Here is a 16,286-nt window from a genome sequence, read left to right on the forward strand (position 1 = left end):
TGTAAATAAATTTTTATTGGAACACAGCCATACCCAATAATTTCCGTAATATCTATAGCTGCTGCCACATTATAAGGGGAAGTTTAAATGGTATGACAGAGACTGTCTGATTTTAAAAACCTAAAATATTTACTATCTTCTCTTTCACAGAAAAAATTTGCCAACCCCTACCTTAAACTCACACACTGAGATCTGGCCTTTGATTCCTCCTCAGCATTAAATATCTAATTAATTTTAAAAAAGGAAAGAAGCATAGAAATAAACAAAAAGATAAAACTAGAGAAAAATAGCTACACACAAAGTTAGATAGGAGATTTAAACAGGAATGTGAGTAGTTATACTAAATGTAAATAGACCAAACGCTCCAGTTAAGAAGCAATGATGATAAAAAAAAAATCAGTGAATGCATTTTCAAATATAATGTTGTGTCCAAAAGACTTTTAAAACATTAGGGTACAGAGAATACGAAGCAAAAGGATAGGAAAACAATCTGTCATGATAGTACCAAAGAATGCTGGTTACCTGTACTTGTATCAGACAAAAATAGACTTCAAGGAAAATACATTATTTGGGATAAAGAGAGTCACATCTTAATTAGAAAAGGTTTAATTCATGATGAATATATAAAATTATATATATGTACTTATAAATATATAAGCATATAAAATGAGGAATAAATAAAATATAAAATATATAGTAAAAGCAAAACAAGAATAGCTACATAACTATAAGGAGATTTAAATTTGCAATCATAATGCAGATTTAACATGCCTCCATGCCTCTTTTAGTATCAATACATGAAGCCAACAGAAAATCAGTAATGATATATAAGATCTGAATAGCATAATTAACAACAGCTTAATGGATGTGGACAGAACACTGAACCCATGAACTGCACAGTTCACATTTTTTTCTGAGTGTAATCAACTTATTTGAAGACTTGCTACAAGATGAGATCACCAAGAGGCAGAGTTTAGAGAATGGACGGTGACAGTTTGTCCCATGACCCCTGAGGTACTACATGGTAAAATATCTGAGACTGAAAAGATGAGACAGGATGGCATCCTGGAGGGGAAATGAATAAAGTCAATCAAGGAGAAGGAAGTGATCAACTGAGACCTTGATACGAAAAATTTCGGAGGATCGCTTTGGGTAAAACTGATTGGAGTGGGTTAAGATAAGAAGAGAGGACAGAAACTGGAGACTTTTTTTTTTTAATCACAGATACTTTGTTTTGTTCTGTTTTTTGATATTTAACACTTTTTTTGTTTGTTTTGAATTTGTGTTAAAAATGACTGTGGTACACTGGCATGCTGAATTCTTAGACATGCATAGCTACTGTTCCATCTGGGATGTGTTCAGCAACCTTGCAATTAAAAAATGTTTCACAGTCAACCTTTAAGAAGGAGGAAATGCAGAAGAATGAGAAGCAGAAGTAAGTGAAAACCACTTACAAATTAAAACTGAGCACTCTTCACTGCTATCATATATTCATTCCTTCACATGAGTATTCCGTGCCATTTGAATGATAGAATTCTTTGAAGAAATGCCACCAGATGGCAGGCACCTTCCCTTTGTATCACAGATACTTTGAATATAACACAATGAAGAAATAGTAACAAAGGGAAGGTGGTGAAAGGCAGCAGGATTGCTGAAGGAGAGGGCTCTTTACTACTCAACACATATTTAGAAACGTATTTATATATTAAATACAATCTTGTGCTACAGAGGAAACCATAAAATAAGCTAGTAAATATTTAAAGTTAAATACAAATGAAATCATTACACGTAGCATTTTGTAATTAATGTTTTGTGGAGTAAGGCTCATACAATACTTTGAGGGAAATTTATAGCTTTAAATGTATTTATCAGGAAATAAGAAAGTCTAAAATACTGAGTTAAACGTTTAGCAAAAGAGGTTGGAAAGCAACAGAGCCAGATATAAGAGTAAGAGAAATAACAAAAATAAGGACAAAAATCCTATCCACCTGTGTCAATGATACCAATAGCCAATTATAAGAACCAGTGTTAAACCCATCCCAAATCATGTTAAATTCACATCGGTAATCACAAACATGAAATTTAGCCAATCTGCAAAAACGACAGCCTACTAATTTCAATTCCACACTCAAAAGTTAACCAATATCTAACCCTTCCTACTTCTGAAAGTTTGCCATCTCTGAACTCCACGCTTCCCAATCCTAGGATCAGTTGTGTTCTTGCTCAGAAGCACTGTATCCCACAAACACAACTCTCTCTTGTTTAGCAAACAATCAGCTCTTCATTTCAGATCTGGAATGGAAGCCTCTTCCATTCCCCACTACATATCCTTAAACTATTCATTTCCTTTTGAGGACAATTACAAGGATGTTCATTGCAGACTAATCTTTGATGTCAGGGAGTTAGAGGCAACCTGGATGCCTATAACCATGTAAATAGACAGGTTAAGAGTTATGGATACACGCCTTACAGTAAAAGGCAAAAGTCAGAAACAATAATTTAGAGGAACACATAACAACATGTGTAAACCTTAAAAATAGCTCTTTGTAGAAAGATAAAAAAGAGGATGAGACACATACACAATATAACCCAAACCATTTATCTCAATTTAAAATACAGGACAACTAAATAATACATATTTTGCAAAAGCATCGAACCAAAAAGTACACATTCCACTTATTAGAATGTTTGCCTCTGGGAGTCCAGTAACAGGACTGAAGAATGATAAGGAGAAAAGAGTAAAGCAGAATAAGGTAAGGTGAGCAAAGTACAATAAAGAGTAAAGTGAAGGATGGGAGAGGAAGGGAGAGGAGGGGAGGGAAGGGGAGAAGAGAGGAATGGAAAGGAAGAAGCAGTGGGGAGAATCCTTTTCTGGGACCATGTTGCTAATGTGATATGAATTGTAGAGTATGATTAACCTAAGCTTCTTTACTTAGGGTCTAAAACATGAAAGTAATTTCAGACATTTAATGAAGTAATGATGGTAATTGTGTACAGACCAGGATGACAAATTCTTACAAAAACTGTTTGCTTTAATGTATGCTCTAAACTTCAAATGAGCTGTGTTCTCTAGTTTCATTCATGCTTGGACATAAAAAAATACAATTTTCTCCAACAGTTTACTAAAATTGATGAATATCTTCTCTCTTAGAAGCATGTAATTTTATGTTTATTGAAAGTTTTCACTAAATAACCCTTTTCTTAAAATAATTAAGCTTTTGATGGAAAAGCAAAAATAAACTTTGCTTTTTCACACATATAATTACAATGTGTCTTTATTTGATTGGATTGGATTTTGTTGGGGGCATTCTTACTTTTAATCATGCATTATATTACTAGAATTTCTGAAATCCAAGGGAGAAAAAATAAATATAATAAAAGCTTTATTCTTTGTCTTTTATTAAAACCATTCTCTATATTATACCTTAAATTATGTACCTATGTGTACATAGATTGTAATTTTATGTGTAGGTTTTATCTATAAATGAATGTGTTACTTTAATGTAGTTACCATGGAAAGTTTCCATTTATTTGAATAACCATGCCATTGTCTAAATCATTTTTGATAGTCTTCATTCAGAATGTTCAAAAAATTATTTTATGTACTGAATATATGTACATTTTTTGTATTAACTTTGTCATATCTTGCTTTTTTACTTAAAAATACATATTGCACTTCCTATTCCGCAAAATGAATGATTTTTACCCATTTCCCCAATATTAAATTCACTCATAAGGGATGCAAATTTAATACTATTGAGACTAAATATGAAGATGATCCCACAGGCTTTCCAAACAAACAAGTAAACAGAAAAAAGTACCTGATCCCCTACAAGTATCTAAATGTTTTCTTTCTACTGTTTCCTACCTGAATGACTGAACTGTGGCACATTAGTAAACAATATCATACAAGTAAGAAAACCCTCTTAAAAGCACACATCATAGCCATGGTTTGTAAAAATTTCTGCTTTCACTTTAGTTAATCAACAAATCTTTGTGTGTTAAATTACATCAAAATAAAGACTGTAATTTATTGACAGAGATATGAGTTTTGAGAAAATGCTTAAAAATATCTCTCTTTTAAAAGAATAGCTTCCAATTCTTTCACAAGTTTTCAAGGCCTAAAAATACAAAAATGGTGAAATTTAACTTTCTTGGTCTGTTTCCAATTCACCCACTATATGTACCATATACATCAGTATCTACAGTAGAGGAAAATGCAGAAGTAAATATTCTAACCTAAACAAAGGAATTGGTGATAAGAGTTTTTACCATTCATGTTTCCATATATCAGTTTTGGGCTACAGGCTGTCTGGATCCGAGGACTTGAATTTGCTCTCTGCCTTATTGCTTAAAAAAGTTTTGTTGTTTTTTTTTAACCGTAAGTAAAGAAAGGCACGAGGAGATTCCTAAAGATCTTTTTTCTTTGCTACTATCCCTAGGCAAGAAGGGGGAATTAGCCTTGTAACCAGATCCTTCTAGTCTCTGCATTTAATTTTAAGCAAGAAACCAGACTGCTAAAAATGTAAGATGGACAGAGAACAGCAGAGGGCAGTATTTACTCATGGCTGAATCATCTCCGAACTCAGAAGTTTTAAATTTGGAGGGGTCACTGGCTGAAACTTATGACACATGCCCTATATTTGCATTACTTGGCTTACATTCTTATTTTCTAAACGGTTGTCCTTAAAGGGGAAATAATACTGACCTGATTCCTAGTTCCCCCCTTTTTTTTTTCTTTGAAGAATACCACAAAAATTAGCTACAGTAATCTTGAGTGACTTGCGTGGCACGTGGGTAATTTTAAAATTTAAATTTCATTCTATTTATTTCTATTGCCTCATATCTGTCTTTTCCCCAGATAAAAACCAAACCAAAGCAAAAAGAAACAAACCTTCATCAGGATTCCTTTGGCTTTAAAATGTCTAGGGGGAAATACTCCAACGGAGATCAAAATTCCAAACTTTGCAATAGGAAGAGACCTCCATCTTTCCAAAGGGCTACCATTGTTATTGTTGAAACTCTAAGGTTTGGCTACTGGCACCTGGGATCTATTTGGGAAAGGAAACAAAACAGAGTTCCCCTGGCTTTTCCTATAGGAAATCCAAAGTGCGGTCGGTACCGAGGCCTTGGTGCCCCTACTCACCTGGAAGTGGAGACAGGCTTAGGGTTAGATCTGGACTGCAATTAGCTCGCTCTGTAGACAGAGGAGGAATGGGGAAGATTTGGTTTGGATGCTGCCGGATCATACTGTAGAGCAACTCCCTCCCCTCTCATCGAAAGAGAAGGGGCAGGAAACGGTTAAAGCAAATCTGCGCTCTGCATTCCCAGACAGGCTTTGCTTAATCTTTCTTCCCGCTCTAATAGACCTTCACCCCCTGCCTTTCTTTTATTTCCCTCGACCCCCCTCCCTTACCCCTGAGTTATTACTAGCATAACAACCTAACGGTCTTCCCCCAGAACCCATCACTAAAGTTATTTATCTGCAAACCTGACCCCACCCCCATCTATTCGGCGGCAGCTTTTTGCTGTTATTGCTCAGATGCCGGCCAAGATGTGACCAAAAAGAAAAAAAAAAGGGTGGGGGGAACCCCACCCCACCCCCTTCTCAGCGCCTCCTACTCGCCGAGCTCCCACACCCGACAGCCTACAGTCCTCCGGGAGGCTGGAGTGATTAGCATCCCGAGAAGCCAGTCGGAGGCGGAAGAAGTCGGAGAGCGCTCGCGGTAGGAGTGCCAGGCGGGGCTGCTTTAGCTCCGGCCCAATGGGGCTGGGGCGAGGGAGGGGCAGTAGGTGACAGCACGGGGAGCTAGGGGGAGTCCGGGCAAACTAAAGTGCGGGGATCAATGAGTGGCGAGCAAAGTTTCTGAGTCCTGTTCCAGCTCGCGGTCTTCCCTCCCCCTCTGTTTGTGTTCCGACAACGCGGTGTGTGTGTGTGCGCGCGTGTGCGCGTGTGTGCGCGCGCGCGTGCGGCGGGGAAGGGGCGGGGAGAGTGTGAGGGAGCAGCCGGAGGTTGAGAGGGGCTCGCGGAGCTCCAGCTCCACAGCGGTACAACCTTCAGCCCGGGCAGGCGAGAGGGAGAGCGCTGACAGCCGCCGTCCCGAGCTGCCGCGGGCGCCGCCAGAGCCCAGCGCCGACTTCCCCGCCTCCACCGCCAACGGTGAAGGAGAAAGAGGGACCCACCAACCCCCCCGCCCCAAACAAAAAGCCTTGTGGATTACAAAGTGAAACTGACACGGGACAATAAAAGCAAAGGGCACGAGGTCAGGGGCGAGGCGCACTAGAGTGGGCTTCTGACTGGGGCCGCCGGAGAAGGAGCCCCCTGGCATGGTGAGGGGAGGGGACTCGGGGACAGCGCGCTGCTCTTGCCCGACCCCGGCGAGGCCGAGAAGAAAGCGGGACCTGCGCTCGATTTGGATGTACAAATAATGGGTCGGCAGGCGTCCCGGCAGAGGTAAAAAAAAAAAAAAAAAAAATGCTGAGGATCGCTGGATTTTGCCTGTGCCCGACTAAGGGCTCGAAGCCGCAGCAGGGGCGGCGGCGGCTCCTGCTGGAGGAGAAGGGACGGAGCTGAGCGCTCCCGGGTACCGGAACCCTAGCGCCAAAGCGAGCGCTTGGAACGCAGTTTGCTAGCTGCCCGCGCTCAGACGCCGCCGCCTGGGCCTTAGCGGCCACTTCTGCAGCCCTGTTGGAGGGGCGTTGCAGCCTTGTTCTTGAGGAGAGGGGACTCGAGGAAATCCCTCGTCTCCAGCTTTTGGGAAAGCCACTTGATAATCTCCAGGTTCCCCATCGCCCCCTCCCCAGTGAGCAGTTGTTCTTTCCACACACCGCTACGGACGTTTGTCCTTCCCTCTTCAGTTTCTTCGCCTTGGGTAAGTTCTAAAGTTTCTGAAGACAATTGTTTGCAATGATTCCTCATATACCTTAAATACAGGCAACCTCTCCCAGCTCGCATCCACCCAGCCGAAAACGCTCAGACTTTCTGGATTCGAAAACAAAGTGAAGGGGGAAAATATAGGAGGTTTGGGAAACTTTTCTGGGGACTCGTCAACCAACAGGAGTGCCCCGAGGAGTGCCCTGCCGCTTTTCCTCGAGGCATCTCTCCGCGCGAAGCGTCCAAATGGCTACCTGGAGCCTTTTGCTGATGCGACTTGCTTCTGCTGGACTGGAGGTTCTCTGAAAACAGCAGAGCTCTCAGACAGATACGTCGGCTGCATGTTTGCTGGTGCCTACTTGATCCCTGTCATTATCACTCTTTTTTGCCTCACCTGTTCCTTCTCTTTATCACACCGTTCCGGGGAGCCAGGACCATGGACGTGGCAGCACACAGGGCTCCTGGCCGCCCGTGGCTTCCGCTGCCCACTTTGTCATTCTTTCAGCTTCTTCGCGTCTTTTGGCTGCTGTCTCTGCTCCTGCGGCCGGCCCGGGTCAGCGGGGCCGAGCAGCGCCAGGTGTTTGAGGTGCTAGAGGAGCAACCTCCCGGCACGCTGGTGGGTACCATCCAGACGCGCCCAGGCTTCACCTACCGACTCAGCGAAAGCCACGCCCTGTTTGCCATCAACAGTAGCACCGGGGCCCTGTACACCACTGCCACCATCGACCGCGAGAGCCTACCCAGCGACGTCATCAACCTGGTGGTTCTTTCCAGCTCACCCACCTACCCCACCGAAGTGCGAGTGTTGGTGCGGGACCTCAATGACAACGCCCCGGTCTTCCCTGAACCCTCGATTGTGGTCACTTTCAAGGAGGACAGCAGCAGCGGGCGGCAGGTCATCTTGGATACGGCCACCGACTCAGACATCGGCTCCAACGGTGTGGACCACCGGTCCTATCGCATCGTCCAGGGCAACGAGGCGGGTCGCTTCCGCCTGGACATCACCCTGAACCCGAGTGGCGAGGGCGCGTTCCTGCATCTGGTGTCCAAGGGCGGCCTGGACCGCGAGGTCACGCCGCAGTACCAACTCCTGGTGGAAGTGGAGGACAAGGGAGAGCCGAAGCGGCGGGGCTACCTTCAGGTAAACGTAACTGTGCAGGACATTAACGACAACCCCCCAGTTTTTGGTAGTTCCCACTACCAGGCGGGGGTGCCTGAGGACGCGGCGGTGGGCTCCAGCGTCCTCCAGGTGGCGGCAGCGGACGCGGACGAGGGCACCAACGCGGATATCCGATACCGGCTGCAGGACGAGGGGACCCCCTTCCAAATGGACCCCGAAACTGGGCTTATCACGGTGCGGGAGCCCCTGGACTTCGAGGCCCGGCGCCAGTACTCGCTTACCGTGCAGGCTATGGACCGAGGCGTGCCTTCCCTCACTGGGCGCGCCGAGGCGCTGATTCAGCTGCTGGACGTCAACGACAACGACCCTGTGGTGAAATTCCGCTACTTCCCTGCCACGTCGCGCTACGCCTCGGTAGATGAGAACGCTCAGGTGGGCACGGTGGTGGCTCTGCTCACCGTGACGGACGCAGACTCCCCCGCGGCCAACGGGAACATCTCTGTGCAGATTCTTGGGGGCAACGAGCAGCGCCACTTTGAGGTGCAGAGCAGCAAAGTGCCGAACCTGAGCCTCATCAAAGTAGCCAGCGCCCTGGACCGGGAGCGCATCCCTTCTTACAACCTGACAGTTTCTGTCTCTGATAACTGCGGGGCGCCCCCTGGCGCCGCGGTTCAGGCGCGCTCTTCGGTGGCGAGCTTGGTGATTTTCGTCAACGACATCAACGACCACCCTCCCGTCTTTGCCCAACAAGTGTACAGGGTGAACCTGAGCGAGGAGGCGCCGCCGGGAAGCTATGTGAGTGGAGTGTCTGCCACCGACGGCGACTCTGGTCTCAATGCTAATCTGCGTTACAGCATTGTCTCTGGGAATGGACTAGGTTGGTTCCACATCAGTGAACACAGCGGCCTGGTGACCACTGGGCTTGCTGGGGGCTTGGACCGTGAACTCGCTTCCCAGATTGTACTGAATATCAGTGCCCGGGACCAGGGGGTTCACCCCAAGGTTTCCTATGCCCAGCTTGTAGTCACCCTCCTGGATGTGAATGATGAAAAGCCAGTATTTACCCAGCTGGAAGGATATGATGTGTCTGTGGTTGAGAATGCCCCAACAGGGACTGAACTTCTGGTGCTTGGGGCAACCGATGGGGACCTGGGTGACAATGGGACAGTGCGTTTCTCCCTCCAAGAGTCTGAGACTGACCAGAGGTCCTTCCGCCTGCATCCTGTGTCGGGGAGGTTGAGTACTATCTCCTCCTTGGACAGGGAGGAACAAGCTTTCTACTCCCTGTTGGTTCTGGCCACGGATCTGGGCTCACCTCCCCAGTCATCAATGGCTCGAATAAATGTGAGCCTCCTGGATATTAATGACAACAGCCCTGTGTTCTACCCAGTCCAGTACTTTGCTCATATTCAGGAGAACGAGCCTGGAGGTAGCTACATCACCACAGTGTCTGCCACTGACCCAGACTTGGGTCTCAATGGAACTGTCAAATATAGTATATCAGCTGGGGACAGGTCTCGGTTTCAGGTCAATGCTCAGAGTGGGGTTATTTCTACAAGAATGGCCCTAGACAGAGAAGAAAAAACTGCTTACCAGTTGCAAATAGTGGCTACTGATGGTGGCAATTTACAATCTCCAAACCAGGCGATAGTAACCATCACTGTATTGGACACTCAAGACAACCCACCTGTATTCAGCCAGGCTGCCTACAGCTTCGTGGTCTTTGAGAATGTGGCCCTGGGATATCATGTGGGTAGTGTGTCTGCATCCACCATGGATCTCAATTCCAACATCAGTTATCTCATTACTACCGGGGATCAGAAAGGTATGTTTGCTATCAACCAGGTCACTGGGCAGCTTACCACAGCAAGTGTGATTGACAGAGAAGAGCAATCGTTTTATCAGCTGAAAGTAGTAGCCAGTGGGGGCACAGTGACTGGAGACACCATGGTTAACATAACAGTTAAGGATTTAAATGACAACTCTCCCCATTTCCTTCAGGCAGTAGAGAGTGTGAATGTGGTAGAGAATTGGCAGGCAGGTCACAGCATTTTCCAAGCCAAAGCTGTGGACCCTGATGAAGGTGTCAATGGCATGGTACTCTATAGCCTGAAGCAAAACCCCAAGAACCTCTTTACTATCAATGAAAGGAATGGTAACATTAGTCTGCTAGGACCCCTGGATGTTCACGCGGGTTCCTACCAGATAGAGATCTTGGCATCTGATGTGGGTGTTCCCCAGCTCTCCTCTAGTTTCATCTTAACAGTTTATGTCCATGATGTAAATGACAACCCGCCAGTGTTTGACCAACTTTCTTATGAGGTCACCCTTTCTGAGTCAGAACCTGTGAATTCGCGATTCTTTAAAGTGCAAGCTTTTGATAAGGACTCAGGAGCGAATGGTGAAATTGCGTACAGCATTGCTGAAGGCAATACAGGGGATGCTTTTGGCATATTCCCAGATGGTCAATTGTATATAAAAAGTGAACTGGACCGTGAACTTCAAGACAGATATGTTTTACTGGTTGTTGCTTCTGACAGAGCAGTGGAACCCCTTAGTGCTACTGTGAACGTTACTGTAATTTTAGAAGACGTAAATGATAACAGACCTCTTTTTAACAGTACCAATTACACATTTTACTTTGAAGAAGAAAAGAGAGCTGGGTCGTTTGTGGGCAAAGTAAGTGCTATAGATAAAGACTTCGGGCCAAATGGAGAAGTAAGGTATTCTTTTGAAAGGGTGCAGCCAGATTTTGAGCTGCACGCAGTTAGTGGGGAAATCACAAATACTCATCAGTTTGACAGGGAGTCTCTTATGAGGCGGAGAGGGACTGCAGTGTTTAGCTTTACAGTCACTGCAACAGATCAGGGGCTCCCTCAGCCTCTCAAGGATCAGGCCACAGTACACGTTTACATGAGGGACATAAACGATAACGCTCCCAAATTTTTAAAAGACTTTTACCAAGCGACAATATCAGAGTCAGCAGCCAACCTGACACAGGTTTTAAGAGTATCTGCCTCAGATGTTGATGAAGGTAGTAATGGACTTATTCATTATTCTGTAATCAAAGGAAATGAAGAAGGACAGTTTGCTGTAGACAGTACCTCTGGTCAGGTGACACTGACTGGCAAATTAGACTATGAAGCAACACCTGCCTATTCCCTTGTAATTCAAGCAGTGGACACAGGGGCAGTTTCCCTCAATTCGACTTGTACCTTAAATATTGATATTTTAGATGAAAATGACAATACCCCTTCTTTCCCTAAATCAACGCTATTTGTTGACGTTTTGGAAAACATGAGAATTGGTGAACTCGTGTCCTCTGTTACTGCGACTGATTCCGATTCAGGTGACAATGCTGACTTACATTACAGTATTACTGGGACTAACGATCATGGAACTTTCAGCATCAGCCCGAACACTGGGAGTATTTTTCTTGCCAAAAAACTGGACTTTGAAACACAGTCTTTGTACAAATTAAACATAACAGCAAAAGACCAAGGAAGGCCTCCTCGTTCCTCTACAATGTCAGTGGTTATACACGTGAGAGACTTTAATGACAATCCTCCTAGCTTCCCTCCTGGGGATATTTTCAAGTCTATTGTTGAGAACATTCCCGTTGGAACGTCTGTCATTTCCGTGACTGCCCATGACCCTGATGCAGACATTAATGGGCAACTGTGCTATGCGATCATCCAGCAGATGCCACGGGGCAACCACTTTGGCATAGATGACGTCAAAGGCACTATCTATACAAATGCCGAGATAGATCGGGAGTTTGCTAATCTCTTCGAGTTAACTGTAAAAGCCAACGATCAAGCTGTGCCTCTTGAAACTAGACGGTATGCTCTGAAAAACGTGACCATTTTGGTAACAGACCTCAATGACAATGTTCCAATGTTTATATCACAAAATGCCCTGGCTGCCGACCCTTCAGCTGTGATTGGTTCTGTTCTGACAACAATTATGGCTGCCGACCCAGATGAAGGGGCAAATGGAGAGGTGGAGTATGAGATCATCAATGGAGACACAGACACCTTCCTTGTGGATCGTTACAGTGGAGACTTGAGGGTGGCTTCAGCGCTGGTGCCTTCTCAGCTGATCTATAATCTCATCGTTTCAGCGACCGACCTTGGCCCTGAAAGGAGGAAATCAACCACTGAATTGACCGTCATTCTTCAGGGCCTTGATGGACCTGTTTTTACACAACCCAAATATATAACTATTTTGAAGGAAGGAGAACCCATTGGCACCAATGTGATATCAATAGAAGCGGCTAGCCCTAGAGGATCTGAAGCCCCAGTGGAGTATTATATTGTTTCAGTCCGCTGTGAAGAAAAAACTGTGGGACGTCTCTTTACTATTGGACGACAAACTGGCATAATTCAGACTGCAGCCATTCTGGACCGCGAACAGGGAGCCTGTCTTTACCTGGTGGATGTTTATGCCATAGAAAAGTCAACTGCTTTTCCCAGAACACAGAGAGCAGAGGTAATGATTTTTGTCATCCCTTACGATTATTTGTTGATGTGTTTTTTAGGAAGATCATTCTCTTTATATTTACTTTCTATAGTAATTTACCTTTACTGTTGATTGTTCATTTTACTGACAGGAGCATATAAAAACGTTCTGTCACACAGGCTAACAAGAATTGCATGCAATTTAGCTTTAATCCTGATCAAAACCAAACAATGAGCAGTTTTTACCTTATATTTCATCTCACGCCATCATATGTGTAAGGCTAATGAGAACTCTTTAGCCATTTCAGAAGTGCAAAAAAAAAATAATAATAATTCATTTATCTAAGTTACATCACCACACTAAACTAAACACCTCACAGTAAGGAAGCCTACCAGAGAATGAGCAATTTCAGACTTAAGAAATCCTTATTCCAAAATGAACAACTTTGGTAGAAATCAGCATTATAGCATGGCTTTCAAGGGGGAGTGGCTGTGGACTGACAGTTTACATCAGGACGGTATTAACTTTCACATCCTCAGCAGTCTTGGCAGTTTCTTTATAGACAGTGACTAATTTCAATGTGCTGGGCCAAGTTTGGGGAGATTCCTGATTTCATCTGCCTTCACATTTTAGGCACTATCTTCTGACTTAGAGTAATCCTCTCTCTTCCCTCTTGAACGAAAGCATGTAATGTGCTGTGAATGATCAGAGATTAGAAGCTGTTTCTTGAGACAAAACTGTGTTGTTCAATGCCATGGTATAGGTACACGTTGTTCTGTCTGCTGATGGGCAAGAAACTAGTGTTTCAAAGCATAAGCCAAAAGATTTCAGGCTCGGCCATTCCCGGGGTATATTTTTGGCTGTTACTACCTCAGTGTTTCATTGATTTGCTTTTTAATTGAACTACTTCCAATGTTGTTTTGAAAATCAACTAGAAATGATATAGCTATACCCTGGAAAGCTCGTTTGCCATTTCCTAAGTTCTCTCTCCTCACTCCCTTCAAAGAGATTCTGGTGTCACTCAGCCAAAAACACAAAATATCAGATGTGGTTTGTGATACCCGGCAGTAACCCAGACACAACATGCTAGTGAAATTGACAGGCTCATGTGTTTGTTTTCTTGCTTTCTTTTTTTTTTAAACAGAGGTGAGGGGTTTTCTTCATTTAAAAATGTTCATTTCTGAATCCCCTGTGATTTTTTTCTCATGTTAGCTAGCTATGTCTGTTCTATGGATGGAACAGTATATTCATGGCCTAGAGGATATTAGAGATATAATTCTAGATATAATTCTTAATAGAGATATAATTCTCAGAGATAAAATTTTAAGTGGAATTCAGTTTTATCTTATACACATACCCCTGAAGAAACTTTTAACCTATATGTCCTCTTTTACCTAATTCGTTTTTTAAAGATCTTAACATAGGTCTTACTTATTGAGCTATTTGGTTTAACTCAGGCTATGATGTACATGTAATTTTATTTTGATTTGGGGTTATTCCTCCCCTAAACCCACTCCCTGGCTCTACCTTCCTTCTCTGGAATTATTTCTTAGATGAAGAGATTTAAGTAGCTAGTAAAGACAGGCAATTAAGTCATTCTAGACTTTAAATTTGTTCAACAGTAAAACAAATTATGTTATTGCTTGTTTGGTTCAATGCATTACATTTGCTCTGCAATGAGAATAACTGTCCATTGTTTTCATTGGAAGATTTATTTAGTCTTATTATTTATCCATGAGATATGCAAAGATTAGCTTAGCTTAAATTTATTAAATAGTGCTGTTTCTGCATTAGGCACGAGGACTAAAAAATAATGATTATAAATCATTTTGTTAGTAATAGGGGATTATATGTCTGTTACTTTTTTTAACCTCAAATAGCACCAGTATGAAAAGTTATTCACATTTACTGTAGCCTATTTAAAAATCTGGAGAGAATTCATTATGATGATTTTTTTTTTTTATGAGAAAAAAAATTGTTTGTCAGGGTACCTTCTGTGAACTGAAGTGCTGAAATTGTAAACCGAGTTTGAGTTCCCAAGCTCCAACCACTCCTAAAATTAAAAGCAAATGTGTTTCTCCAAAGAATATTGAAAGCAGTAGTTGGGAGCTAGAATTTCATCTTTATTATTGGTTGTGTCTTTCAAGTGTATACAATAAAGTTGTTTTCCTTCTGCTCCAACAGTTAATTTGCCGTGATTCTGCAAAAAAGAAGCTGTAAGTTACCTCTGGTTGTCAGAGGTGATTTTTCAATTGTTTGTTTCTAAGTGTAAACTTTGCTCCAATACTTTTTTTTTTTTTTTTTTTTTTTTGGCGGTATGCGGGCCTCTCCCGTTGCGGAGCACAGGCTCCGGACGCGCGGGCTCAGCGGCCATGGCTCACGGGCCCAGCTGCTCCGCGGCATGTGGGATCTTCCCGGACCGGGGCACGAACCTGTGTCCCCTGCATTGGCAGGCGGACTCTCAACCACTGCGCCACCAGGGAAGCTAAGCCCATCCATCCAATGCCTTTTTTTAACAGTTTATTCATGTACACTGATAGGAGTCTGGGTTGCTTACTCAGGTTTCTGGCTGGAGTCATGGCTGATCACATTCCATGGACAAGCAGAGGGTCAGTGGGTAAAAGAGAAATGATTTAATTTGCATTCTTTTTCAAGCTCTGACACTTGTGTATGGGGGGGAAGGGGGCGGTGCTGGGGACTTGGCTCTGATACTTCTCATTCCAGAGCTCTGTCCAGTTGTACACCTTCACTGCCCCTCCCTGTCATAGCTAAAACTTTGGCATGGATGAGAGTGTCTTTGAAGGATGGCTTTTGTGTTGCAGACACGAAGTTTATTATCCTTTTATTTTATATCTTTGTAGTCTAAGAAGAGTCTTGATTATGTTAGAATAGCTCATACACATTTTGTACCACTTTTTTAGGTTCAACAAAAAAATTGGAGATGTAGCACATCCATAAGCATTTCTCTTTTAATATGTGTTTTATGGGAACATGCAACTTAGGGACTGGGTTGGACTTCTTGAAGGTCAAAGGCTTTGTCTCATTGGTCTTTATTTCTTTTACTTTTATTTTTTACATCTTTATTGGAGTATAATTGCTTTACCATGTTGTGTTAGTTCCTGCTGTACAACAAAGTGAATCAGCTGTATGTATCCATATATCCCCATATCGCCTCCCTCTAGAACCTCCCTCCCACCCTCCCTATCCCACCTCATTGGTCTTTACTATCTCCTAGTATAATATCTCCTTGATAATAATATCTCCTAGAGCCTGGTGTATAGTAGGTGCTCAGTACATGTTTGCTGAATGAGATGGTAGAAGAGCTAAGGCTGGTGTGTGCATTCTTGTGCTTCAGGAATAATCAGCAGAGAGAAGCCGGGGGAATAAAGGAGGTTAGTAAATTTGGTCTTGATCATTATTTGAACTAAGGACATAAAGACATACCAATTATGTCTGTTCCACAAATGAACTGAGAATTGCCAGAAGACTCAAAGAGGAAAGAGGAATTTAGGTGGGTGGACTCACATGGAACTTAGGGTTTAAATGGAGAGAAATACTGTATATGCTTCTAAGTTGCAGTTCTCAAATTTGTTGGTCGCAGGACCCCAAAGAGCTTTTGCTTAGGTGTGTCTTATCTATTAATATTTATATTTTGAACATTAAAACTGAGAAAATTTAAAAGTGTTTATTAATTTCTTTAAAATCACATTAACCATATAACATATTTTTATTTTATTTTATTTTTATTTTACTAAAAGAACTTAATTTTGCCAAACTTAAAAAATAATGAAAAGAGAGACATTATTTTACATTTTAATAAATCCCTTTAAT

General features: G+C 43.1%; 1 protein-coding gene across 1 annotated transcript in view; it reads left to right on the forward strand.

Annotated features, from left to right (window-relative positions):
- Positions 1 to 6,381: 6,381 nt before the first annotated feature.
- The window catches only part of FAT4 (FAT atypical cadherin 4), a 172,616-nt gene continuing 162,711 nt past the window's right edge, over positions 6,382 to 16,286 (forward strand). Inside the window, exon 1 of the mRNA XM_059066306.2 lies at positions 6,382 to 12,485. Coding sequence (XP_058922289.1) covers positions 7,311 to 12,485 — 5,175 coding nt within the window. The 5' untranslated portion in view covers positions 6,382 to 7,310. The remainder of the gene's footprint in view (positions 12,486 to 16,286) is intronic.

This window comes from Kogia breviceps, chromosome 6 (assembly GCF_026419965.1).
Source record: "Kogia breviceps isolate mKogBre1 chromosome 6, mKogBre1 haplotype 1, whole genome shotgun sequence".
Lineage (NCBI taxonomy): Eukaryota > Metazoa > Chordata > Mammalia > Artiodactyla > Physeteridae > Kogia > Kogia breviceps.